This window comes from Canis lupus, chromosome 29, assembly GCF_003254725.2.
Source record: "Canis lupus dingo isolate Sandy chromosome 29, ASM325472v2, whole genome shotgun sequence".
NCBI lineage: Eukaryota > Metazoa > Chordata > Mammalia > Carnivora > Canidae > Canis > Canis lupus.
In genome coordinates, this window is record NC_064271.1 from 31,007,750 (window position 1) to 31,034,996 (window position 27,247).

At 39.2% G+C, this 27,247-nt stretch overlaps 1 protein-coding gene across 14 annotated transcripts in view; it reads left to right on the forward strand.

Moving 5' to 3' along the window:
• The first annotated feature begins 1,610 nt into the window (after nt 1-1,610).
• Nucleotides 1,611-27,247, forward strand: part of RALYL (RALY RNA binding protein like) — a 712,238-nt gene continuing 686,601 nt past the window's right edge. For 2 of the 14 annotated variants that reach the window (XM_025433659.3, XM_049103896.1), the window contains exon 1: nt 1,633-1,765. Coding sequence is in view for 4 of the 14 variants with exons in the window: in XM_049103900.1 (XP_048959857.1) it covers nt 3,253-3,388 (136 nt within the window). In the remaining 10 variants the exon portion in view is untranslated. Of the gene's footprint in view, nt 1,857-2,147; nt 2,380-2,976; nt 3,389-3,484; nt 3,636-27,247 lie in introns of those variants that run through there. The other 12 variants (XM_049103897.1, XM_049103898.1, XM_025433661.3 and 9 more) reach the window with 11 other exon arrangements.

Sequence of the window (27,247 nt, forward strand, 5' to 3'; positions counted from 1 at the left end):
TTTTCAAAGTTCTTCTTGCATAACTCTTCAAAACCCAGGCATTGCCCAGGCCAGCTGAAAGTTTCAGAACTCATTTTCAAAATGAAGGTTCTCACATTTGGATACTGCTGTGATACAGGTGACGGAACATATGCATTGACATAGTATTTTCTCCTTAAATTATTCGAATCAGGTATTTCTTGACATGGAAGAAAAAAGATTTGGAAAATTCAGCAAACTAAGTTTTAATGGCAGACAAAATTAATTCATGATTCAGGGAAGAAAAAGACCACATGTGAAGAGATCTTATTAAAAAAAAAAAAAAAAAAAAAAGCCCAACATGTTTTGCTGCGAAAAGCACAGTTGATCTGTATCATCCAGCTTAAAATCCTATGATTTCCCAATAGAACTCAAAGAGGCTTCCGAAGTTACCAAATCCACCTTGACGCATTCATCTTTTTCAGTAACTATTTCTAATCAGCAATCCTAACTCTAATGTAGGTATAATAAGTGGGTGTAGAGTTGGCAACTCACCAAAATAAATGTTTAATGACATTTTAATGGTTATTTTAAACCTCTTTTATTTGAATTGGGGATTAATACTTTATTTGGTCAATGAATTCTGACCAGGGTGTTTGAGAAACATATTTGCAGTGGAAGCTCTCTATAATGGATGTGTACTTAATTTTCAGAACCGTCCAGGTTAGATCATCTCGGATGGAGAGGCATTTTATCTTTAAATGTCAACATCAGAAACACGGAGGTAAAAGATCAGGGGCGGCAATCTGTGAACTGCGGGGCCGTGTTAATTGCTCATGCTCCAACACGGCGATGCCAAGTCACCCCGGATTCAAAGCAGCACCCGGGGGTGGGGTGGGGTGGGCTGGGGGACACTGGTCCTGATGCCGGCAGGGCACAGACATGAAGAAAGTCCATGTGTTCCAGCGCCCAGAAAGCTGATTCCTCAACAGGCAGCCACCGAAGAACCCCAAGGCAGCCTGCAGTTGGCCGGTGGCATCTTTGTGGGGCGGCCTGCACCGAGCCCGGCGTGCTAGGTGCAGAAATGCCTGCCCCCCCCGCGCCCCCCCGCCCCCTCCACCTCCACAATCCGGGGCGCAGCCACCTGGGCTCGCGCGGGCTGCGCCACCGCCGGGCTCCGGGCGCACGGCTCCCCCTCCCGGCCGCCCAGGGCTCGCTCGCTGCCTCCGAGGCTCCCTCCCTGCCGGAGCGCACGCACTCACACAATGGACTCACTTGTTTCCCTCCAACCTCTCCGCCCACCGGCAGCCCCAGCCCGCAACTTGAGCAAGAGTCGGGCGGGCGCCCCCGCCGCGGACTGCGCCCCGCGGAGCCCGCCCCCCGCGCCGGGAGCCACGCGCGCTCACGCGGACCCGACAGACAAAGCTCGCTCGGCGGCCGGATGCGCGAACGGCACCCATGCGCCCCCCACCCCCACCCCCACCCCCACCCATCGCTCCGCGGCGCGCAGAAAGGAAACCCGCCCCGGGCTTTCCCGAACCACCCAGCCCACCTTCCCCCTCGGGGGCCCGAGGCCACGCCCCCAGCATCGCGCCGCGCCGGCCGCCCCCCCCCCCAGCTCCATCCCCGCCATCCCCGCCCCGGGGCCGCGCGGGGGGCAGCGCAGACCTGGGGACCGGGCGGGGCGCGGCGGCCTCGGAGGGAGGAGGCCCGGGAAGGGGAGTCAGGGAGGACTACAATGAAGGAGTTAAATCGGGCTTTTAAGAGTGAAACTTCGGGAGAGAAAGGGGCGGGATCTCTTCCCCAGGTAACTACCTAGAGATTGCAAAAGGACTAAATAAATAAAACGAGATCATAGATGCATGCCTAGGGAAGTGGCCGGCTCGGGCAACTTGGAGGTGAGCCGCAAGTTGCGGACCCCCCGCCCCCCTGCACCCCCGCACCCCCCGCGCCTCCGCCCGCCTCTCCTTAGGCGTTGGGTCTGCACGCGCGGAGCTGCCCGCGGCGGCGGCGGGATCGGCGGCGGCGGCGGCGGCGGCGGCGGCGGCAGCTGCGCGCCTCCGGCCCAACCCCGCTCGGCTCCCCCTCTCGCCCGCGCCCTGCCCGCCCTGCGTGTGCGTGTGCGTGTGCTCAGCCTCAGCGTGAGCGGCACCTGCTCGGCCGGGCTCACAGCGGACGCAGCCTCGCCGGGAGCCGCCGCCGCCGCCGCCGCCGCCGCCGCCGCGGGAGCCGGGCTCCGTGGGGCTCCCCCCTCGCAGCCTCGGCCCTTCCCCGCCGCCTGCAAGTCGGCCTGGCTCCGAGTCACGTGTCAGTGCCTGAGGCCGAGACTGGGAGAAAAAAACGCGCTTCATTCCTTCTTCCACCGCCATACTGTATTTTATACCAAATCTCATTTTTATTCCAACATTTTACTCCCGCTCGGTGAGTACCTTCTCAGTGGCATTCTTGTCCTATTCTTTTTTTTTTTTTTATTTTTTTTGTCCTTTTTTTTTTTTTGGGTTCTTTTTTTTTGTTTTTTTGTTTTTCTTCTTCTTCTTCTTCTTTTTTCTTTTTTTTTCTCCACTTCTTTGATTATTGTTTCTATTGGGGAAAGCTGGAGGAGCGTGGTTTTGAGCCTTTTCCTGAATGCAAGTTTTTCTAGCAGGCGATGGTTCTGTAGACGAGGCGCTGTGTCCGGGAGCCCGCGGCGGCCGAGCCCGCTGGGAGCGACTCCCGAGTCCAGCAAAATGTGCAACTGGTTTTATGGAGAAAGCGACGTGAAGTACGGTGCCTAATTTTTTTCCCCCCTTTGTAAAAATTAAGAAAAAAAAAAAGCATGTTTCTAACTCTTTTTCTTTTTTTCTTTTTTTTGGGCATACTCTTTTTCTGATCAGATTTTTTTTTTTGTCTAGGTGGGATTTTACGGCAGTGTTTACAAGTTTGTGGTTTTGCGATAGAAACCACTGAGCAAAGACCTTCATCTTCTATTTTTTTAAATTATTTTTTATTTTTTGGTGCCGTTTTTGGAAGCCGGTGAGAACAAATCCGTTTTTTTCTCCCCCCCCCCTCCTGTTTTTGACACCCCTTGATAACGTGAAACTTTTCTTGCAGCTGGTTACTGGGATGATTTTTAAGCAAGATACTTTTTTCCTCCCCTTCCTTTGTATTAACTATGACTTTTGCACATTTGGAATTTTTTTTAATAAAAGAAAAAAAAAAAAGAACCCCCCCGAGATAATTTTACGATCGATATCCTGATATCTCTATATTCTCCCTTCCGCCTCCCCTTTCCCTTCCCCGTAAATCAATTTTCAAATGATGGCAGTGGAAGGTTTTTCTGGAAAAAAAAAAAAAAAAAGCAAAAAAAAAAAAAAAAAAAAAAGCGAAGTGCGGTTTGGTTTCCTTGTCAACGGAGGACGAAGTGAACAGCTGAGCAGCTCGCAGCGAGCAGGTACTTGGTCCCCTCGGAGGCGTTTCCCGGGTTTGCGACGGCAGCACCGGTCCTGGCCGGGAAGGCGCTGGGGGAGCGCGCGCGCGTGTGAGTGTGAGCGTGTGAGCGTGTGAGTGTGTGCGCGCGCGTGCGTCCGCGGGCCGGGTCCGAGCCGAGCCGGGAGCCGGGGGGAGCCCAAGTGCGTTCCCTGCCTCGGGATCGTTTTCGGACGTGAGCCCGACGCGGCGGGTCCGCAGGCTGCGCCCAGGTCAGCTGCGCGGGCCCCGGGAGTTCTCCGAGGGCCACTTGCGGCGCCGGAGGGGCGAGGGCGAGGGCGCGCGGGGCGGGGCGGGGCGGGGCGCGGGGAGCGCAGGGGCGGCCTCCTCCGGAGGGGCTGCACACGCACACCTTTCCGGCAGCCCGGGGATGGCACCTGCCCCCGCCCGCGCGGCTCCTGCCCCTCCCCTCGGCCGCGGGCACGCCGCGCAGTAGGTCTAGCCCAGCCCAGCCCGCGTCGCTCGGTCGCTCGTTCCGAAGGGCTTTTGCTTTCCTCGCGCCGGGGTCCCCGGAGCCCCCCCCCCACCCCACCCCCGCCGTCGTGTGTCTTTGCTGTGCTGCGCTCGCTGGCTGGCGTCCTGTCCTCCAGGGGGTGGGGAACTTGTTACTTTCAGTGATGGGCAGGCAGTTGGAGCTGCGAGGTTGGCGTTCACGAGCCTGCAACCCCTAAGGTGCAAAAATAGCCTTTTATTGAAGTTTTCGAGGGACAGCGTTTTTCCTGTTCTTGGCCACCTGCTAGTGGTGCCAAAGCCCCCCCCCCCCCTCCCCGCCCGCCCCACTCCTGAGAACTGGGCGCAGGGCAAGCGGGTACTAGGGCTTGCTGATGGTGTGATGGATTTCGGTGCATTTGGCAGCTTTGCAGTTGCGTTGACAATAGTCTGTGGAGTTTTAAGAGATTTCCAGGATCATCTAGCACTGCTTTTTGGAGGTGTACCAGTTGGTAATAAAAAGGCTTCTCTGTCCTCAAACACAGTGACAGGGTCTGCTGGAAAACTTGCTGTCCAAACAAATTCCTTGTCGTACTTTAAATCTTGAAATCTGGAGGGTGACTGTTGTTTAAAGGATTTGATTTTGAAGCTTTGGTGTTCTTTTTCTTTCTTTTTTTTTTTTTTTCATAAATGAAAAGTTCAGCCTTGCATTTGTCATATGTGTGTAATTTCAGTTTCTGTGAAGGCAGATAGAAAGCAAAGGGAAGTAACTTACTTCTAAGATTAAGTTTTCTTCTAGGGTATCTATAGACCAGACGGATTCCAGCATACAAAAGGGCCCATAACAAATGGGTTAATTACATACGCTATGGCTTTTAGAGCAAATATTTCTCTAAGTCTGTAACCTCAGTGGGTGGAATGAAAAGTTTTATGCCTATATTTGTTTACTCTTTGTGGTGAAAGAGTTAGGAGTACACATGATCATTTATCTGTAGAAGATGAAAATTTATTGCAATGTGTAGAAAGCTTTTTTCTAAAACAAAAAAAATTCACAGTGCACTCTCAGTGGTCTTTGGAAGTTGCAGTTATTTTTGTACTCTGTAGCTGTTCTCTGTTGAAGTCCTGTTGCATTAATGTAAGGAAGGTAGCTCGTGTCTGGTCTGTGGGCAATCAGACTTGATACCATGAAAGGTCTCGTTCTAAGATGTAACACAAGTGTTATGTTACTAAGCTTTAAGTTTTGATTTTTTGGTGTATAGTGAGCACGTTACTAATAAAATAGTCTTTCATATGGTTTCAGCAGCTAGCAAAAGCATTTAAAAAGCCACTTTTATCATATGTAGATAAAAATAGAAGTGCTCATTTATTTAAAATGCAAACTAATGCATGAGTATAATATTTCTTATCAGGTTATATGTGCTGTGAATCACTGAGTTCTTTTGAAAGAGAGAAAAAGAGTGAGTAGAAAGAAAAAAAACTTGAGTAATCAAACCAGAATTTTCATTTAGAAGACTAGTTGCTGCCCTAAGGTGGGCGTAATCGAGTCTTAAGATTGGAGCAGCGCTTAAGCCTTACTATATGATGTTTCCAAATGAGATTGAAACTATAATGGGGCAGACAAAGATGTTCACGGGATTTTAACGTGGGAACAAATACGTAGCTGTGCTTTGAATTCTGAAGATCACACTAAGAAACTTTAAGTCATGTTAGGGTTTCATTTATTTAGTAGTCATAATTCATTATATTTCATGCCTATGTTAAGTTCTATTACATGCAGTTTTTTGAAATTTCCTCCTTCATGAATCATACTGGGAATTCTACAGCTCTTTAAACTGATCACCTATTCTGTGTGTGTTTTGATTTAAAATCTTTGAACGTAGTAACCTAGAGTTAGCACAGCCTACTGGTTTCTTCTTGAAAAATACTGTTCTTTGATGTAGTAAGGAACCCACTTGGATTCTGATCAGCTTAATCATGCAAATTATTTTCAAACGCCTGGAGAAAGAGTTTGGTAGATAAAGGTAAAGAGTGAAGGCAAGAAGTTGAATAAATTAAATGGGCTACTGTGTTCTGCAATTAAATGGGCTACTATTAGTTGACCTTGTGAGTTGCATTTAAATTTTGACAAATCATCACAAAGTTAAAACAGCCTGTTAAATTTCCTACAACTTTTCTGTGGGATGCCAACGTTTGGACATTTTGAAAAATCTTGGATTACTGAATTGATTTCACAGTTTATGTTCTAATCTTGAACATTGTAGAGAAAGAAACCCCTAGTTGGAGTCTTGTCTTGGGTGTGTGGTTTGTCCAAACATTTTTGAATGAAATTTTTGTTGTTAAAAATGAACACATTTTCCTTATATTTACCCTTATGTGATTAAAAAGCAAGCGAGTAGTATACAGATATTTTTTCTTACTCTGCATGAAGTGGCCACACTGTGGTGGTGTTATTATATAAGGGCAGAAAGTTTCAAACACATACTTACAGAGGCACTCTTTTATGTTCTTAACACTGCCTTTTCTTTAAAAAAAAAGATTGCCAGTTATTTTCTCTAATTTTTATGAAAGATTACTATTTAAAAGAACTACTATATCTATGCAAACAAATGATGCCGTTAGAATATAAAAACACTGGAATAGAAAAGTAATAAGTAATGCACATACATGTGATATGCCAAAAATACTGTATTTTCCTAGTTAGAAGAATCATGTGCTATATGAATAACTATTTCTTAGGTAAAAATAATCATTTTTTAAATGAGCTAGTACAAAATGTGTGGAAAATATCTGATGTCTGTTACATTCTTGAAAGCTTTTACCTTGAGTTGGTGTATGGTCATGCTTTGTTTACTCTTTACTGGTATTGCAAGCGACTAATCATACAGTGTATCAAATCAAGTAGAATTCTACATTGGAAGCAGAAGAGAAGCAGGTATTGAGAATTGTTTGCATGGTAGAAAGGAAATTGAGGCCAATATGTTATTTCAGTTGCATTTATTTATTCTCTCTGACTTTAGAAAACTTTTATCTTTAAATGCTTATTAGCTGTGATTTTAAAAAAAAGTTATTTTTTCAGTTCTTTTATCACATTGCCCTTAAGAAAAATTCTATTTTTTGCATAAAAAAACTGTGATAATGATGAATTTTACTCCTGAAATTTGTTTATGGAGCTGTGGAATGTAATTAAAAACTAATTTAAATCCCTCACTGATCTGAAGTTACTTTTATTATTTTCTTGTTCTTTCGTATTGTTATTATTTGCTACTTCTAGTGACTTACTTATACAGGTGCCCTTAAAATCCCATTTTCATAACTCAATATGATTTTTTAATTTAATAAATTTCTCTTTAGTAATTGGCAGTGGCAACATAAACTTGCACGTTTTTGATGACAAGGACAATTAGTTTCGCTACGCTGATTTTGAGAACAATAATTATTAAATAAAATTTAGGTATGTATAGAAATCTAGTTACACATTTAGCAAGCGTTGCATAAATTTAACATTTGTTATCACACTTATTTTTATCATTAACTGAGCTGTGGAAGAGATCTATGTAACCCAGCCATTGCCAGCTTCTGCTAGTTTTACTTTATTCTCATAGCTTTTAGATTTTCAAGAAAATATTGGGGCATTTTTTCATTGTTGTCATTCTTTGTTTTGTTAGACTTCTTTCTCTTAAATAGCAAACTTATATTGTGGACAATTGATGTCATGTGTTCTGCAATTCTCTCACAGATTACAATTTTTTTGTTTGTTTTGCATTATCTTGCTGTCTTCTGGGGCTGAGACCTGGGGAATATAAAGGCATTGATTTCATTTTCTATCTATTCCAAGCTGCAGAGAAGGCAATGGGAGAACTTACTTAGTGGTTAGGATAAAAGTGTTCTAGATTGTCCTTGGAGACTCTTCAGCTGGGGTCAAGGCTATAAGATTTATTCCTTGAGCCATGTATAAATCTAAATGAAGAGAATTATAGTGGAGAGCATGGGAACCCTGTCCTGCTTTTCTGAAAGATGCAATGGAAAAAAGAAAAATTAGAGATTTTATTTGCATGTATGTTTTATGAAATTACATCTAACTCATCAACTTTTCTATATATATTTTGCTTAGAACAAAATAATTGAATATTTTGTCTAAATTTTAAGAGTGGAAATTAATTGCATTACACAGAATCCATGTGTATAGATGCACATTTTAAGAGTCATATGGTAATTGTAAAAGGTAAAACATATTTTGGAGTCAAATGGAACTTGAAGTGAGTACAGTTCCATTTGTTTTCCATGAATAGGTAATATTATAAGTAAATGATATAAATATAGTAAATAATGTAAAATAATGATATTGCTTTATATTTTTGAGGAAACTGAGACTTAGATATGTAACTTGCTTAATGCTCCACAGGTAGCATAGGGTAAAGTGACAGGAATGTCTGAATTGACACCTTATATCCCCCTTATGTTCCACTTGTGGAGAGGAATTTTGTTTTGTTTTGTTTTAGCTAATCTAATACAACTGCTACATCCGTATTCTTGGTACATAATTTAAAACTGCTGTAGTCACTGTCAGTGACTGTGGCCAGAAATAATAGAAAATGGCACCATTTACACTGAGACATTTACTGGTCCTGGAAGGACCTTCAAGTAACCACAGCATCGCAGATCTTTCTATGACAATAGTGTTTTCTGAAGAGAACCGAATCTTGGAAATTTGTGAGGAGGTCTCTGGCACTCTGTGGTCAAGACAAGATTAGATGGTTCTATGTCTATAAGTGGCTTTGCAGATAACCAGGGGAAAACCGTCAACAAATGTTTACTTTCTAAATATAAAATGTAATCTATATTTGAGGCTTTTGCAGTGTCAAGTGGAAAATTAGTCCTCTGCACAAGGAAAACAGAACCACCAATTTTCATAACACAGCAAGTCTATAAATATAGGTGTTTCTTCTGTCTACCAGCATCTCACTATCAACATCTTCTCCACCTCAGAATTCACTGTTGCACATATTTGGTTGTGACAGCTTTTTCAAGCTTATTTTATCTATTTGTTAATAACATAAAACACATATAACTGCAAGATGTTATTTTAGGATACTGTTTTTAATTGCTTTCTCAGATGTGTGAAAGAATCTTCCATTATTAAATAGTTTCCTTGAAACTTGAAACAGTGAATATTTTTCAATAAGGAATAGGAAACATAAACCACAGCGGAGACAGTGTGAATGAATGTGATGAAATGGATTGCAAAAATGTTGGTAAATCTGCACATCCATAAAAACAGTGTATTTGAAGGCCAACACAGAAAGGCTCTTAAGAGCTGCCTTTGTGTTTTGGATTCTAGATAACTTGAAAACTAGTGGTATGGGGTGCCTGGGTGGCTCAGTTGGTTAAGCAGCTGACTCTTGATTTTGGCTCAGATCATGATCTCAGGTTCTTGAGATTGAGCCCTGTGTTGGGCATGGAGCCTGCTTAAGATTCTCTTTCCCTCTCCCTCTGTCCTCTCGCCTTGGTGCTTGCTTTCTCTCTCACTACCTCTCGGAAAGAAGCAAGGAAGCAAGGAAAGAAAGAAAGAAGGAAAGAAAGAAAGAAAGAAGAAAAGAGAAGAGAGAAAGGAAAACAAGTGTTATAAAACAAAACCAGAAAATAAAGTTATCTAGAGGAGAGCCTGACTTGGTCGGATAATGGTTCAGTTCTGGACATAAAACTGATTTAAAGTTCCAATATGAATTCCTGGATAAAATGACCAGCGTGCAATGACATTCATCTTTAAAGCTAGAAAACACACTGAAAGAGATATTACACACATATCTATGCTAAATCTTTAGGAGGGAATAACTCACCCAATGGCAAATATTTGGGAAACACCTGCAGTTTTGTGAGTGGATGTAAAAAGACCTGGTTAAAGGCAGAAAAAGAGGAAGGGAAGAGTCCTCTCTGAAGCTTAGGAAAGTATGTGTGTTTATGTAAAGGAAAAGTGTTACTCAGCTGCATAGGTTACAGGAAGGTGAGGCTTGGGGAGAGCTGTGGGAATTCTAGTGTGGAATGGTGGGTGGAATCGGTGATGAAAATCCACTAATTTTAAATCCACTAATTTTAAAAAGGAACTAAAATGAACTTTAAATGAAAAATTCTGCGTATGATGTGACAGCATCAGAGAGGTCAGATCCCAAGATTGTATGTGTCACGTGCTTTTATGTGTGTGTTTCTCTGTGCGTGTGCATGTAACATGTTCTCAATAGAAAGACCATGAGAAGTTTTCATGGAACTAGGTATGCTGATTTTGAATTACATTTGGAAAAAAAAAAAAGCCAGGATAATTCCAAAAAAGATGAAGCTAAGCTATCATAGATTCAAGTATACTATGAAGCTTTTAAAAATAAATCCATTTACTAGCTCTGTCTCCTAAAAAGGTTTTTCTAAAATCCAGCAGCAGTGAGCACATCTAATGCTCAAACTGTGGTTTCTAAATACCATTTCCTACTCAAGGGTCCAGAGCTTTATAGAGAATTAGCTGATTTTAAGTCTGGGGAGAAAAAGCACAAGATGAGCCTGGGATATCTCATCATGCCAGAAGGTAGGGAAATATCCAAAGATGAGTAAGACTGTATCAACTTTTATTTGTAAACTTTATATATGAGAGCCAGCTTGAAGGGCCTTCCATTTGCCAAATTCAGATAAGTTTGAACAACAGATGTTGGATTTGCAGCTTCAGGAGTTTCTTGGGTGAAATTTGAAACTGGCCCCCGTAATCAGAGGGTAAGGAGAAACTGAAGCTAGAGGCACATCAACATCAGTCCAGATTGTGGGTGGCAGTTATAATAAGCAAGGGAATTTACATAGAGTGGTCCCAAGACAAGGAGATCTTTGCAGCTTCCCACCAGCATCTTAAAAGTTTATATGGAGAACTTGATGGAGTTCAGTCACATATCCAGTCTGGATGGACTCACCAGCACATTATCGTCTTAAGACTGTGTACTAGAAGAGTAGAGGAGAGTGTGGGGATGGTGGGGGGAAAGTACATTTCAAGGACGGTAAAGGAGGTAAGGAGCATCTGATTGTCTGGGTCCAGTTTGAAGGTCATCCAGCTGTCACTTCTCAATGATCTGCTCCAACAAGAGTGACTGTAACAAATTATAAAACATTGATTGAAGTAAAATCCATGAGTCCATAGTGAAACTCAAAAAAAAAAAAAAACATACAAAAAAACCCCACACACAAAAAGCAGAAAACAATTCTGATGATAATTAAATTGAAAGAAATAGTTAGCTTTTTTTTTTTAAAGGAGGAACTCTAGTTGATGAGGGACTAGATCAATATGAGTTGATTTCTGTAAGAAATGCTAGAATTAGAAAATGACTGTTTATAACTCCCAGTGAAATAAATATTTCAGTCAACTATCATCAACAGGTGCTAAAATCATTAGTTAAAAGTATTTGGGGAAATAACATATACTCATGGTGCTCAAATATTACTTCTTAATTGCTTCTAGCAGTTGTCTTTTTAAATAACTAAGTGATCAAACTTAGCTTCGTTAATAGACAGCCTGATGCCATGAGCCTCCTGATGGATGCAATATGAAGTCTCCATCCGGCACCATTTGTGAAATATTGCTAGAATGTTTAAGCTGAATCTAGTAAAACCTGTTTAAACTTAACTTTTAGTTTACAGAAAAATGCAGGGAAAGAGGAACAGGTTAACCTTAACATGAGGAAATAGACAACTTTCCAAGGTTTAGTATTCTGCATTGAACATACCAGACATGTGGCCTTGTTTCTTTAAAAGTCGTATCATGGTAGGGAGAATTTTCTAGATTAGAAGAGAGCAAAAGACAAACAAAGGCAGTGCTGGAAGCTGTATTTAATATCCTATTAATAAAAAACACACACAACAGGTTCAAACCTTGGTAGAATTGGGAAAGTTTATATAGAGACTAGATAATAAATGATAATAGGAGATGCATAACGAGTTATTTAGTGGTAAGTGCCATGCATTCTTATGAGTTATCATAAAATGTGTGTGTGCTGTATCTGCAACAAAGCATCACTTATTCATTTTTTTTAAAAGATCTTATTTATTTATTCACGAGAGACACAAAGAGAGACAGAGACACAGGCAGATGGGGAAGCAGGCTCCCTGTGGTGAGCTCGATGTAGGACTCTATTCCAGGACCCCAGGATCATGACCTGAGCCAAATGCAGATTCTCAACCAGGCGCCCCCTCGTTTGTCAATTTTTGAATGCCTAGGAGAGGTTATGTGGATTTCATTGTACTCTTTCAGATTATCTGATTTTTTTTTTCAGTTAAAATGTTGAAAAGTCAGTTAGTTGTCATTGGAAAAAAGCATGTATATTAGAGCTGAACAGAAGCAGAAAGAAGTCCAGTTGCCCATGTTTAAGATCATATGGGGTCTTGAATATATGAAGACAAGAAGTAAATGAAGTTTAATGCTAATCGTGGGACCAAAATCTTACTCAAAATGTGAATGCATATTTACTTTTTCCAGGATGGAATCCCCTAGCAAGAAGAGATGGAACTGTAAGAATGAGGATGGTAATTTTCAGGAGCAAGTTTCAGAACATTCTAAAGAGTTGGTGTGATCAGTGCTAGCGAAAGGAGATGTTCACATCTTAGAAGAGGAAAGAAATTGAGTCGGTTTATTAGTTAACTGAATTCCTTATTTATTCAGCCGTGTTCTGGAGGATGGAGATTCAGTGGTAATAAGACTAATAAGGACCCTGCCCGTTGGGAATATTGCATGTAATGGTGACTTTAGTCTTCTTAGGTAAGTGCAAGGTCATAAGTTGAGATGAACTGGTATGGGGATAGGAGCTTGGGGAATATAGCCAAGAATATGCAAGAGGTCTGTCAAAAGATTCTAGAGCCATAAAGGGGAACATAGCAAAATTAACAACAATTTATCACATTTTAGTCAACACAATTACATCATTTTCTTTAGCAGTAACTTAGTCTGTGATCTGAATGGCTCTAGCAAACAACTGAGGTTTACATGATTAGAAGATTAGCAAGGCACGGATAATGCAAAACAAACACCTGGGCTTTCTAAGGATAGTTGATTATGTTACAGAAAAGAAGGGTGGTAAATCTGGGCTGAGAAAGGAGGCAAGGGCAGTTCCAGAAGATGAATAAACTAAGGACAGGCAAGAATTGAGAGCCTGAAGTCAGGATGAAAACTAATAAATAGCAAGTTTTACTCTTTTTTAATAGAATGAAAAAAGAGGAGAATATTATTCTTCCAGATTTTGAAGTGGAACAGTCAAATAATGAATACATTTTAGAGTTTGGGAAGGCATGTGGCTAACTAAGGTTGCTAAGATTGAGAAGCTAAAGCAAGGTGAGGAGAGCCTGAACGTTAAAGTGTAATTTAAAGAAAGGAGTTTTTAAAAGATTTATTTATTTTTAGAGAAGGAGAGAGAGCGCACACACGTGCACACTCAAGTAGCAGGAGGGGCAGAGGGCAAGAATCTCAAGCCGGACTCCGGGCTGAGCGCAGAGCCCCACACGGGGCTTGATCCCAGGACCCTGAGCTCATGACCTGAGCCTTAATCAAGGGTCCGAATCTCAGCCAACTAAGACATTCAGGCACCCCTGGACAAAGGATTTTTTAAATCTGTAATTGCAGACGGGAAAAAGGTGTAAAGGAAAACTTTAAAATGTGTTAAAACCTTATCAGTGACATTTCTAGAGGTTTATACTCAACTGATGCCATAAAGGAGTTTTTTTCACTTATGTAATTTTAGTCCTCTCTTTTGGAATATTATGATGAGAACTGTAGATAAATAATGTTTGCATCCATCTTGATCATATTTGGTTAGACTATGCAGGTAATGCAGAAATTCTGCAGTGGTGACTGCAACCCAGAGTTGAGTTTTGTAAGGAAGTTATTGATCAGAACCAGGGAAACTAACATAGGCTCCTGCAATTAAACACTTTCTAAACATAACAGCAAGTGATTCCAATTTAAAGAAGGTTATAGAGTGTTTGCTAACGTATTTTGTTGTCTAGGTCAAGCTTCTTCTTCTTTTTTTTTTTTTTCTTTTTTTTTTTTTAAGCCAGAAGTCTTGTTAGGTAGACAGACAATGTTATTGTTACTGCTGGATCCCTTGCTGCAGCAGGCTCCGACCTCATTCCATTTATAGACCAGCCCTTATGGGTCAGACTTGACTGCTAAGTGCTTAGTCATATTGTGCCTCATCTTTGTTACCCCTCGGAAGAATATATTATTATCCCAGATAGTAATACCTGGGAAGACATGAAATTCAGACAGATGGCTTGTCAAAAGTGCTGTCAAGTGTCTGACTAAAGATCTGAACACAAGCCTTTTTGCTCCACACTTACGCATCCATGCCTTGTTTAAAAAACGGAGAAAAAGATATTTGAGTTGTATGTACGTCATTAGGTCAATGACATTTGTCTAATAAAATAGGTACACTACTAGAGTTCCCTGTGTATGGAAGATTTAAGTACACAATGCCTTTATTCAGAACGGTGCTGCATTAGATTGCGATTCTTGTCCTTCTCAGAGTCTGCTGTAAGTGTCTCCACTCTGTGCATAGCTGTGAGATTCTGAACATTTGCCCATTTATTCTTTCACCATTTATTGGAGGTCTGTTGTATCTAAGTGTGTTTTGGGAGATTTAAAAACTGAGAATAAAACAAGACACTGAACCTGTCCTCACAAACTGACAGCATATTTGAAGAAGGAAATGGTGCATGTGAAAAGTGACAGTAATCAGAATTAAGAAAAGTATAGATGATTACTTATGGTTACTTAGATTATTAAGGCACTTGAAACATTTGGAATGCAGTGCCTCTTTCTTCCAGTGTCTTTGCAAAGTCCTCAGATTGAGAGATTTGACAGTATTTTCTTGATGTATCGAAAGTTAGGAATAACTGAGTGCATACAGGGGAAATGGGTAGCAGGAAAAGTAAATGGGCCAATGAAGAGGACAACAGCAACCAAAAGATCTAGAGAGAGTCACCTGGAAAGGAAATTGGGAGATGAAAAGGAATGATAGACTTTTGAAGAAAAAAAGAGGTCAGCAATAAAGAGGTATGGGTAATATGAGTGTATAACTTTGTATTCATATTTTATTCACTAAAATGAGTTCATTATTTGGGAAAATGAATTTCATTTTGGAATATATTGAGATTATTCAAAATTTTAAATAAAAATACCTTATTAGAAATGCTTCAATACTAGAAAACTTATTTTTAGAATAAGTTTAGAATATTAGGTGTTAAAAATATTTAGGTGTTAAAAAAAAGACTAGGTGTTTTAGGTGGACAGCAATATACAGTGGACCCTTGAACAACACAGGTTTGAACTGTTCAGGTCCACTTATGCGTGGGATTTTTTTTTCACGGTACAGCACTATATTTTCCTTATGATTTTATTAGTAGCTTTCTCTATCTTACTTAGTTGTAAGGATACGGTGTATATTACCTGTAATGTGCAAAATATGCATTGATTGTTTTTTTAAAAATTTTATTTATTTATGATAGTCACACACACACACACACACACACACAGAGAGAGAGAGAGAGAGGCAGAGACATAGATAGGCAGAGGGAGAAGCAGGCTCCATGCACTGGGAGCCCAACGTGGGACTCGATCCCGGGTCTCTAGGATCGCGCCCTGGGTCAAAGGCAGGCGCCAAACCGCTGCGCCACCCAGGGATCCCCCATTGATTTTTTTTTTTAAGATTTTATTAATTTATTTGACAGAGCCAGAGAGTGAATGAGAGAGAGAACATGAGCACAAGTAGGCAGAGCACAACAGGCAGAGAGAGAAGAGGGTCCTACTGAACAGGGAGCTCAACATGGGGCTTGATCCTAGGACCCCAGGATCATGACCAGAGCTGAATACAGATGCTTAACCGACTGAGCCACCCAGGTGCCCCATGACTGTTTATGTTTTCTGGTTAAGAGGCTATTAGTAGTTAAGTTTTTGGAGAGTCAAAAGGTATACTCGGATTTTCAACTGCACAGGTATCAGAGCCTGTAACCCCTACATTGTTAAACAGTCAGCTGTCATTTTATTAATAATTTATACTAGTGATGTACCTGGATGGCTCATTTGGTTGAGCATCTGCCTTTGGCACAGATCATGATCTCAGGGTCCTGGGATTAACCTCAGGGGTCCAGCTCCCTGCTCAGTTGGGGGTCTGCTTCTCCTTCTCCCTCTGCCCCTCCCTGCCCCATCCTGTTGCTCTAAGAAATAAAGTCTTAAAAAAATTTAGATTACTGAGCCAGTAGTATGAAGATATTTTTTTAAATTTCTAGTGTATTCCATCACGTCTATAATCTTTATTTCAGAATTGCTAGAGCTATCCTTCTGTATTCTAGACCTCCCTCCTGACATTGTTGCAATTTAGAAAAAAAAAATAAAGAAAAAAGAAAATGTACAACAGGCAAGAAGAGAAATAGAGGAGGAGGCCAATGGCAAGACATTTTCAAGATCAGCCTTGTGCAGGTGAAAGAGAAAGCAAGCCACTGTATGTAATTTTACATTTTTTAGAAGACATATTAAAACGTAAAAAGAAACAGATAAAAATAATATTCATAATACATTTCTGTAACTATCAAAATGATTATTTCAACATGTAATCAATATAAAACTATTTTTACACATCCTTCATTTTTTTTGGTACTAAGTCTTTGAAATCCAATTTGTATTTTACATGTACAGCACAGAACTAGCCAAGGTTAAAAAATACTCAATAGCCAATATGCCAGTAGCTATGACTAGGATCATGCAGATCTAGAGGGTTCAGAAGTCTCAAGACTATGTCATGTTTGAAAATTTCTTTGATGTCTTGCTCCTTAGCAGAGACTAGCCAAAATACATTTTGAAATACTCTCTGATTGTCTCAATTTTAGCTTTTACTTTCTATTAAGAATCTAAACTAAAGTCCACTGAAGTTCATCTTTGCTAAAAAGTGATATTGGGGTGCTTAGGTGGCTCGGTTGGTTAAGCATCAAAGTATGTTCAATTGACTAAGGAATATTAATATTTGTTCAATAACTGTTTCTTGGAAATTTGCTTTTCACCATTCTGTGTGTCATGAGATACTTTATTTTTTATTTTTATTTTTTTAAAGTTTCTATTTATTTATCCATGAGACACAGAGAGAGAGAGAGAGAGAGAGAGAGAGAGGCAGAGACACAGGCAGAGGGAGAAGCAGGCTCCATGCAGGGAGCCCGATGCGGGACTCGATCCCAAGACCCTGGGATCATGACCTGGGCATGAAGGCAGGCACTAAACCGCCTAGCCACCCAGGCTGCCCATAAGATACTTTATAACGCAAGAGAATGGAGATTTTGGTGTAGAAGTGACAGACGGTGATAAATTCCCTAAGAGGTTGAAATAAAGTTCAGGGTTAACATGGTATCTTATTTTGTATTAAATCAGGAGATTAGCTTCCATATGTAACTCCACTCACAAAATATAACTCATAATAAAGTGGGTAAAGTCAAACCACTTTTTGATGACTGTATGTAGGATGATACATTTGAAAAGAACACCACAAATTTATAGAGTATTAAACAATTTGTATTGTCTCCAAAATTGAAGTGATTTAGTATCTTTGGTTAAAACTTGTGAGTCACTAAGAATATGAACATTGAATGTTGACCCGTTATGTCTCATTATTTGATTGTTTCAGAACTAAGCCTAAATCAGTTTTCCCTATTCTCTTTACAGGCCTTCCAAAGTGTGTTCTTTTATAAGTGAGAGGGACTGTGTGAATGTGTGGAATGGGTAGAAAGGGAATTAATTGCTTATAAGAAGCTGTAGGAAATGGCATTAGTTACCATATGGAATCAATTTAGAGGAGTAGCTCTCATTCTTCTTTGTCCATTTTTTTGAAAACATGTCCCTTTGTCCTTAAAGATGCATGTATGAGATTATTAAATTTAAATAAATTTTATTATGGGATAGATTTATTGTTTTTGATACACATACAGAGAGTTGGAAACACTCAAAGCACACTAATTCCAGATTTGAGGTTCTAAGGTTTTGACTGAGTGTGCCATGGTTTTGATTCAGTTGTGTAACAGCAAAACAATTTATCTCAAAATATTAACCAACAAATCAAACTTTTCTCCTTCATTTCAAAAATGTTCCTTCATTTCAAAAAATGTGAATTTGGTATTTTTACTTACCTAGTGATCATTATGTTGGTATGTCTATCAGACATTCAATTAGGAGATTAATCCTTAGTTGTTTTTTGATCTTTCTCTGGTAAGGGAGAAGGAGGTTAATGTATCTATATTGAAATCCCATATATTGAAATCCCATAATCTCATATTAGGCTTACAATATACCTGGGAGAGAAGATAAGTTTGGATTTTTACAGGTGAAAATAAATGGTTTGGTCTTACAATTTCCTTTAATATAAGGGGCAGTATAGGGCAGTCCCAGTGGCGCAGCGGTTTGGCGCTGCCTGCAGCCCAGGGCGTGATCCTGGAGACCCTGAATCGAGTCCCACGTCGGGCTCCCTGCATGGAGCCTGCTTCTCCCTCTGCTTGGGTCTCTGCCTCTCTCTCTCTCTGTATCTCTATGAGTAAATAAATAAAATCTTAAAAAAAATAATAAAATAAGGGGCAGTATAGAATATTACTCATTCTCAAAATTCAGATTTTTATTTTTATACTTTATTAGATGATTTCCTCCAAATAACTAAATTGATGCATATATTCTAAAAAACCTATATCTTTAAAAAAATTAAGTCAAAATGGAAAATGCTCAGTCTTAAAAAGAAGCATTGTTATTATGATAGTGTTGATGTTGAAAATTTAATCACATACTAGTGAGAAAATTCAAAATTACATCTTCCTTTTTATTCATATTGTTTGGTATCCTTTCCGTTTTTGTTTAAATAAGTAAGGATATAATTTTTAGTAAACATTTGTATTATATAATACTAATTTTATGAAGTCTATGCATGATAATCACTTATAAACATTTATACATATACTGTATATTATATCTAGTAAAAAATTGCACTTAATATGCTTTTTAAAAAAAATTTTATTTATTTATTCCTGAGAGAGAGAGAGAGAGAGGCAGAGACATAGGCAAAGGGTTTAGAAGCAGGTTCCATGCAGGGAGCCCGATGTGGGACTTGATGCAGGGATTCCAGGATCATGCCCTGAGCTGAAGGCATACGCTTAGCTGCTGAGCACCCAGGCGTCCCAACAATAAACTTTAAACACACTGTCATGAACTCTTATTTGCAACATAATTTTAATGGCAATGTAGAATTTCACAGTATACTTTGCCATACCCCACTGTGAATATTTGAGTTGATTCTCTGCATTTCCTTTTGATTTTTATTTCAAATAATGTTTATATTCATACTTACATCTTTTTGTGTTTATTTTAGTCCAATGTTGTAACATTACATGCACTTTTAATTTATATGAATTCATACATTTTTAAAAGATTTTATTTATTTATTTATTCATGAGAGACAGAGAGAGAGAGAAAGAGAGAGAGGCAGAGACATAGGCAGAGGGAGAAGCAGGCTCCATGCAGGGAGTCTGACGTGGGACTTGATCCCGGGTCTCCAGGATCACACCCTGGGCTGAAGGCAGATGCTTTAACTGCTGAGCCACCCGGGCATGCTGAATTCATAATTTTTTTGGTTATATTTTTAATGAAAACAAAACCTTAGCACTTTGCCCAGTGTTCAGGAAATTTATCTTCTTGTCCAATATTGGTAGAAAAACTGTTGGACTTAAGTTGTAGATGATATTAAGAAACCCCGGATCACGTGTAGTATATAATCTATTGAAGGTATTTTCGGGAGCAGTTTTTTCATACCTTTCATGATTACTTCAGTACCTAACCACCAAGAAAAAGGCTATGTAATCATATTTTGTAGAATATTTTTCTTGCATGGGCAGTGACATTTTGAACACTTAAGTTAAAAAAATTACCAGAGCTTTTAAAATTTAAAGTTTAAAATGTTATAATGATTTCTTACTATTTTCACCACATATATATGTTTTAATGTTTTGAGTACTCTGGTTGCTTACTAGCACAAATAATAACACTTTTTAGTAATGTATCTCTCACACATGGAAGTTACTCGAAACATAACATAAAAACAGAATTACTTGGGAAAGGAGTAGAGACATCAGTATTTTTTTGTAGTTGGAAATTAATTATTTCCAGCAATACAACAAAGGAATGTTAGTTTTTTTGAAGAAGAAACAAATGGAAATGAGAAAGATGCTTATGGCATTTATCATTTATCACTCAGGGGAATTGGGTTTTTTACCTGCCATAAGAAGAGTGCCTGGTACTGTGAGGGGAACCTGGGTGGTTCAGCTGGTTAAGCATCTGAATCTTGATTTCTGGTCAGGTCCTGAGATCGAGCCTTGCATTGGGCTCTGCTCTAAGCGTGGGGCCTGCTTAAAATTCTCTCTCTCCCTCTCCCCCTCTCCCCCTGGGCTCTCTGTCTCTCTCAAAATAAAATAAAACAGAAATCTTGAAAACACACAAAAAAAGAGTGCTTAGTGCTGTGAGTCTTTTCTAGGGGAGACAAACTGTACAAACATAGCCTCCTTTGGAGTCTTCCAAAGTTGCCAGGATGACTAGAGTTTGCAGAAAAGAACTAGAACCATTTGGTGCCCAGTTTTTTTTTTTTGTTTGTTTTCTTGTGTGTGTGTGTGTGTGTGTGTGTGTGTGTGTGTTTTGTCTGTTGGGTGAATCACAGTAGAATTCTGAAAGTACAGGAAGAAAAGAATAATTTTCTCAGTATATTATTCTGAACTAATTTTAATGAAAGTTTTCAAGTGCTTTTCTTTCACTTACTCTTGGGTTAATTAGGGTTTTCTCCTATTGCATTGTTAATGGCAATAATAAAAAATGGTGCTACTCAAAATAGTATCTGTGGCCTAGTGATTGCTGGTTGAAGACAAGGAATTGAGACTTCCCTACAGTTGACAGAGTAATTTTATATCTTGTTGTGTCTTTTTGTTTTTTCCTTATTTTTTTCTAGTAATATATATTTAAAATATTTATTTCTGGAGAGAGAGGGAGGAAGTATGCATGTGAGTTCTCACGAGTGGGGGAAGGGTAGAGGGTAAGAGGGAGGGAAAGGAAGAGAATCCCAGGTGCACTCTGTGCTGAGCTCAGAGTCCCATGTGGGGCTTGATTATGACCCTGAGATCATGACCTGAGCTGAAACCAAAAGTAGGACATTTAACCGACACTTAACTGATTGAACCACCCAAACACCCTTTTAGTAATACATATTCATTGTATTTTATAAAATGTAACATTTCATAAAAATCATTCACCATAAATTGCTTGAGAAGTATTTGTATAAAACGTAACACATTGCACTTGTGCATATTTTTTCATTTTTATTATTTTTTTTTAGATTTTTTTGTTTATTCATGAGAGACAGAGAGGCAGAGACATAGAAAGAGGGAGAAGCACGTTCCTTGCAGGGAGCCCAATGTGTGATTATGTTTATCTTGAAAATAAAGTTGGTGTAATTCATTCACTACTCATATTCATTCATTTGCTTATAAACATCAACTGACACAGTGTTAAGTTACTCATACACGATACAAAAAACATTGTCCCATTGGTAATGGGCTCACAATCTCCAGGGAAACTTAACTCTATGAGAGTAGTTGCCCCAGTGTTTATCGAGTCAATAAACATTCCTAGAATTAATTGTATTATTTAAGTATATATGCATATATGTAAATATATTCATACATATATATTATAACACTTCTAATGTTTTTGTTTTTTTAAACCTCTGGCATTATAAAGAATTGCCTAAAATTTCAAAATAAATTACACAGGTGAGTCACATTGAGCTATTCTTATAATGTAATAATTCTGAATAAAAACAAAAATGTCACAGAGAGACTAATATTGATATTCTGAGTATTCACGCAAAAGATCTCAGCAAATATCAGAAGCATTATTGACAGAATTACAGCTCTGCAAAAGAAAATAAGGAAAGAGGAGCATGAAAAAACTTTTTTCTTTCTAGATGAAAATATCTGGGAAATATTGATAAGTTCAAATCTATAAATAGTATTCTGTGATTGTCTTAAAAGATAGAATACAGGTTTTTAAATTTTTTTATTTGCAAAGATCTACATATTTTGACTCTATCAGGTTATGTTGAATGCATACACACTTGCATTGCAAAATCCTGTGTTATTACTGCCTGCAGGTTCATTATATTTACATGTCCTTGATTAACATCAGTTTTACCTAAATCTAGTTACTTTTCTTCATCTTTGTCTATTTTTTGTTTTCTTTTACAGAAATGTTATCTTGCCATGCTGTGTTCCCCAAAGTACCACTGTGACATTTTGCTTTCTTAAAAATATTTAGTGAATTCTTAAATGTATCTTTTTTGTGCATGCCATATGTTCAGCTCTTGTCTCAGATTTCTTCATAAAGCCTCTGTGGTTATTTCCGTTATCATTTCCAAAAATACTTTACTCTCAAGACATAATTTTAGTAAGCAAAAGCAGTGTTCAGTATTACTAGGTTTAAATAATATAACAGTTTCTTTTATAAGGCATAGGCATGCAAAGTATGCCAGATTTCTGAGGTCTGTTATTTTTAAAAGTTCTATTTTATAGACGCTGGGCTGGAGGATCAGAGGGATTAAGTTACTGGCCCAGAGTGACAGGGATACTGAGTAGCAAATCTACAACTTCAGCCCAGGTCAATCTGATGAAAGTCTATAATTCTGACCCACTAGGTTACTCTCATTTCATAATACATTCTATGTTAGGTAGGATTTCAGTACTTACACGTTACCCTTTGTCTTATTCTGTGTGAGCTGCTCTACCAGAATATCATAGATTGGGTGATTTATAAAGAATAGAAATTTATTTCTCACATTTCCAGAAGCTGGGAAGTCCAAGATCGAGGCATCAGCAGGTTCAGTGTCCGAGGAGGCTGTCTTTCTGGTACAGAGAGGGCTATTTTCATGATGCGTCCTCACATGGGAGAAGGTACAAGGGAGCTCTGTAGGGTCCCTTTTATAATGGCACTAATCCCATTCATGAGGGCTCCATCCTCATGATCTGGTCACATTCTAGAGGCCCTATATCCTAGTACCATCACATTGGGGGTTAGGATTTCAACATACACATTTTGAGGGGACACAGAACATTCAGTGCATAACACGCTGTCATTTGATGTTCGTTATTTGTTCTAACAAGATGTGTGTTGACACTTGAGAAAGTGTTTGAGGCCATTGAGCTCAGATACTGTTCTCAGGGTACAGGTACTGAGCATTTGCTCCCTTGGCTGATGACAGGTAAAGTGACACCACTATAAGTATAAAGACGTCCCCCCCCACCCATTGCAGTATTGTTTCTGTTATCTTGGTAAAATAAACAATCACGTGAGGAAAGCCATATGATTGGAAATCAACTTCATGAAGTTTTTTCTGTTTAGAAATTAAATATCGATTACATTTGAATTGGAGAGGATCCCAAAAATATTATAAACTAAAAGTATTATACAATCTCCCCTTCAACACATATGCAGGGTATTAAAAGGAAAAACCACTGACACTCTTTATCTGGAGGTTTTTTTCTTTTCAATATTCCTTGACTTTGAACTGAAGCCTATTACTTGAAGGAACGAGTAACCTAAATTCAGGACATCTTTGGTGGGGGGTAAAGTGGTGGTGCTAGAAATAGCAGTCCTTTTCAGAAACACTAAGTTAGCAATAAAAAGAACAAAGGGAAGTCCATGATTTCAAGGCATTTATCTTTATGAATCTGCATTTAAAAGTGTGGTCTGAGAAGGAGAAAGAAGTAGGTAATTGAAAGTTGTAATCAGTTCCACAAATAAATGATGAGTATCGCATTAGTTAGCTAGGGCTAACAAAATCCTAGAGATTGCTGGCTTAACCAACAGAACTGTATTTTGTCACAATTCCAGGGGCTAGATGTCTAAGATCACAGGGTTGCTGGCAGGTTTGGTTTAAGGCCTTCTCCTTAACTTGCAGCCTCCTTGCTCTGTGTTCTCATGGTCTTTCCTGTAGATGCTCACATCCTTGGTGTCTCAATCTCTTTTTATAAGAAAAGTAGTTATACTGGATTAGGGTTAACCCATGTGACCTCATTTTACCTTAATTGCACCTCTTAAAGGCCCCATCTTCAAATACAGTCACAAGCTGAAGTCCTAGGGATTAGGACTTTAACGTACACATTTTGTGGGACAGGATGCGGTTCTTAACAGGTGTCAACCATTTCAAGCACTGTGGTAAATACTAGGGGAATGGTTTACAATTCTGGCTTTCAAGGAGTTTGCAGTCCTTGGTGGAATAAGGTAAACAATCCTTGGCATGAGTGTGTCTTGGCACACTTGGCATGGTCTGGGGGTGACTCGAGCCTTTCTCATGCTACCTAAAATCCGGTGACCTTTGAGTAGCTGGGAAGGTGTCTGCAGTGACTCAACAAGCTTTTCATTTTAAGAGGGCACTATTCTTGTTAGAAAATGTAAATATTTCACTAAGGTTACATATATGAGACATTGGGAAAATAGTTCAGTGGGAGCATATGATTAAGAGCTGAAATTAATGGTGTACACATTTAATTAGAAGGCTATGAATTTAGCCCTTTAAGTGGGGAGTTTGAGTTGTCAGAATAACTGATGACCTGGAAAGAGGTGAGGAATAAGAAGAGCAAGTTTAGAATTATGTCGGTGAAGGTGATGTGTATAGTTGAAGTGGAAATGGGTGAATCCGAGAATAAGGAAATTTAGGCAGGAAAGTGCTTCTTTCACAGCATTTATGCTCAGTGTTAGTGAGCCACAGCAAGGCAAACCAGTGAGGAGGTTGGAAAGATTGAATAGGTCAGTGGAAGCGGAGAGAGAAATTATCAAGAAAGAGAGGTCTGTCAAAGCAGAGTCTATCAGAGTTCACAGTTTGTTATTTAAAAAGTTTATAAATACAATTCATTTGTTAGAGTATTTTTGAGAGGGAAGACTTTTTAGCCACAGAACCTATTAACGACTGTCTGATATGAGTCAAATCCACCATTTTTTTGGTCAACAATTTGAGTTTTCTTTATGTGCAGTGTGTACATATCCCGTGATAGTCTTTTAGTAATACTGAAGATTGGCTACATGAAGTTCTTTTCCGTAGAGCAGTAAATTGTGAAATCAGATATCAAATTATTTGCATTAGAAAGTCATCATTACCACAGGGACCAAAAGTTTGATTTTTTTTTTCATTGTCTTTGCAAAATAATTAGTTTTTTTTTTTAAAAGATCAGTATTTTCTGTCTTTATATCTAAGTAAATCATATACACTAATAAATTAGAAAAAGATTCATGAGTTATCCTTTTCCCTTCAAAACATGATTAACACATTCATCTTTTTAGATTTACTGTTGGAGCCGGAAGAGCTTATCTGTGTCTGGTAAGTTTTTTACTAGTCAGCGATGAGCTCTTTTGTTGTAGTTATGATGTTTCTTAATCCCTTCAGAAGGAGCTTCAGCTTTCTAGAAGGAGGGTTCTTAGCCCTCCAGTCTAGAGAACCTGGAAGACCAAAGACCTGTGTGTAATTCCTCCCCTGGCTTTCGAGCTTACATCACGTTTGCATACCTGAGCAAATGAGTTTGCTCATCTGTAGAAAGTTCAACTTCTTTGCCCTGTGTGATTATTGGAATGATTGATAGAGGAAAAAAAAAACCACTTTGTGTTATTCAAATATATGATCCCTTTTTTTTTAAGATTTAGTTATATTAAAAAAAAGATTTATTTATTCATCTTAGAGAGAGAGAAGGAGCGCAAGCAGGGGAAGGCAAAGAGAGAGCAGGGGAGAGAGTCTCCAGCAGACTGCTTGCTGAGCTCGGAACTATCTGGAGACCATGCAGGGCTCCATCCCAACACTCTGGAATCATGACCTGAACTGAAATCAAGAGTTGGTCACTTAACCAACTGAGCCACCCAGGTGCCCCTCAAATATATGATTTCTTAAACAAATGCCAAATTTCACAAAAATAAAGAAGTTTTACTTAAAAAAAAAAAGATTTATTTATTTATTTTAGGAGGGAGAGGGAGAGAGAAACCCAAGCAGACTCCACGCTGAGCATGGAGCCTGTCGTAGGGCTCAGTCTCATGACCCTGGGATCATGATCTGAGCTGAAACCAAGAGTGGACCGTTTAACCAACTGAGCCACCCAGGTGCTCCCAAAATAAGGAGGTTTTAAGCAAGGGTCTCAAATGAGGCTGAAATTGACTCTTTGTGATATAAGAGGGTTCTCTAACATGACTACCTGGGAGGAGCAGCCCTTTCTGAATATGAACCTTGTTGTATATAGCATCCCAGGGTAAAAAATAAATAGGAAGGCCATTTAGTTGGAAGATTATACCAGCTACATGAAGCTACCATGCCTGTGGGAGGTATGCAGTACTTTGCTTTGATTTTGAATTGGTGAATCTTATATACACACACACACTTGAATACATAAATAATAGTAATAAATAATAACAAAAATATTTAAAAAGACTTAACTAATAAATTAACAAATTTTGCGAATATACTCCCTCTTCTCAAAAAAGCTACCCATGTAAGATATTACAAAGAGACTCTATTTTCCAGGTATTTTTCAAATATTGTCTTTTTGATATTTCCTGATGTCCAACTATTTTGCATGCACTTTTCCAAACAACAGTGCTGCTGACTTCACAAAAGATAAGTGCTGGCATTTTGTGAGTTTCCATTCACTGGCCCCTTTTTGGCCCCAGTTACAAACTCTGTGAAAGCTTTTTGGTTTAAGTCTGGTGTATTATATAAAGCACACCTTTTGAATCAGAGAGATCTGGACTCAAATACTGGCTTTGCGTCCACCTCTAAAAGTTTTCTTTTGTCATCTGGCAAGGGGGGATGGTAACATCTACTCTAATGGCTGCAGTGAGGATCACCTTTAATAAACTGAACCACCACAATGTTTTTAATTAATAATTAATTAATTAATGATGACTTCTTTTCCTTTTTCTTTTCTTCTTTCTTTCTTTCTTTCTTTCTTTCTTTCTTTCTTTCTTTCTTCCTTTCCTTTCTTTCTTTCTTCTTTCTTTCTTTCTTTCTTTCTTTCTTTCTTTCTTTCTCTTTCTTTCTTTCTTTCTTTCTTTCTTTCTTTCTTTCTTTCTTTCTTCTTTCTTTCTTTCTTTCTTTCTTTCTTTCTTTCTTTCTTTCTTTCTCTCTTTCTCTCTTTCTCTCTTTCTCTCTCTCCCTTCCTTCCTTCCTTCCTTCCTTCCTTTCTCTTCTCTTCTCTTCTCTTCTCTTCTCTTCTCTTCTCTTCTCTTCTCTTCTCTTCTCTTCTCTTCTTTCTCTTCTCTTCTCACTCCGTGGCTCTTACATACAGT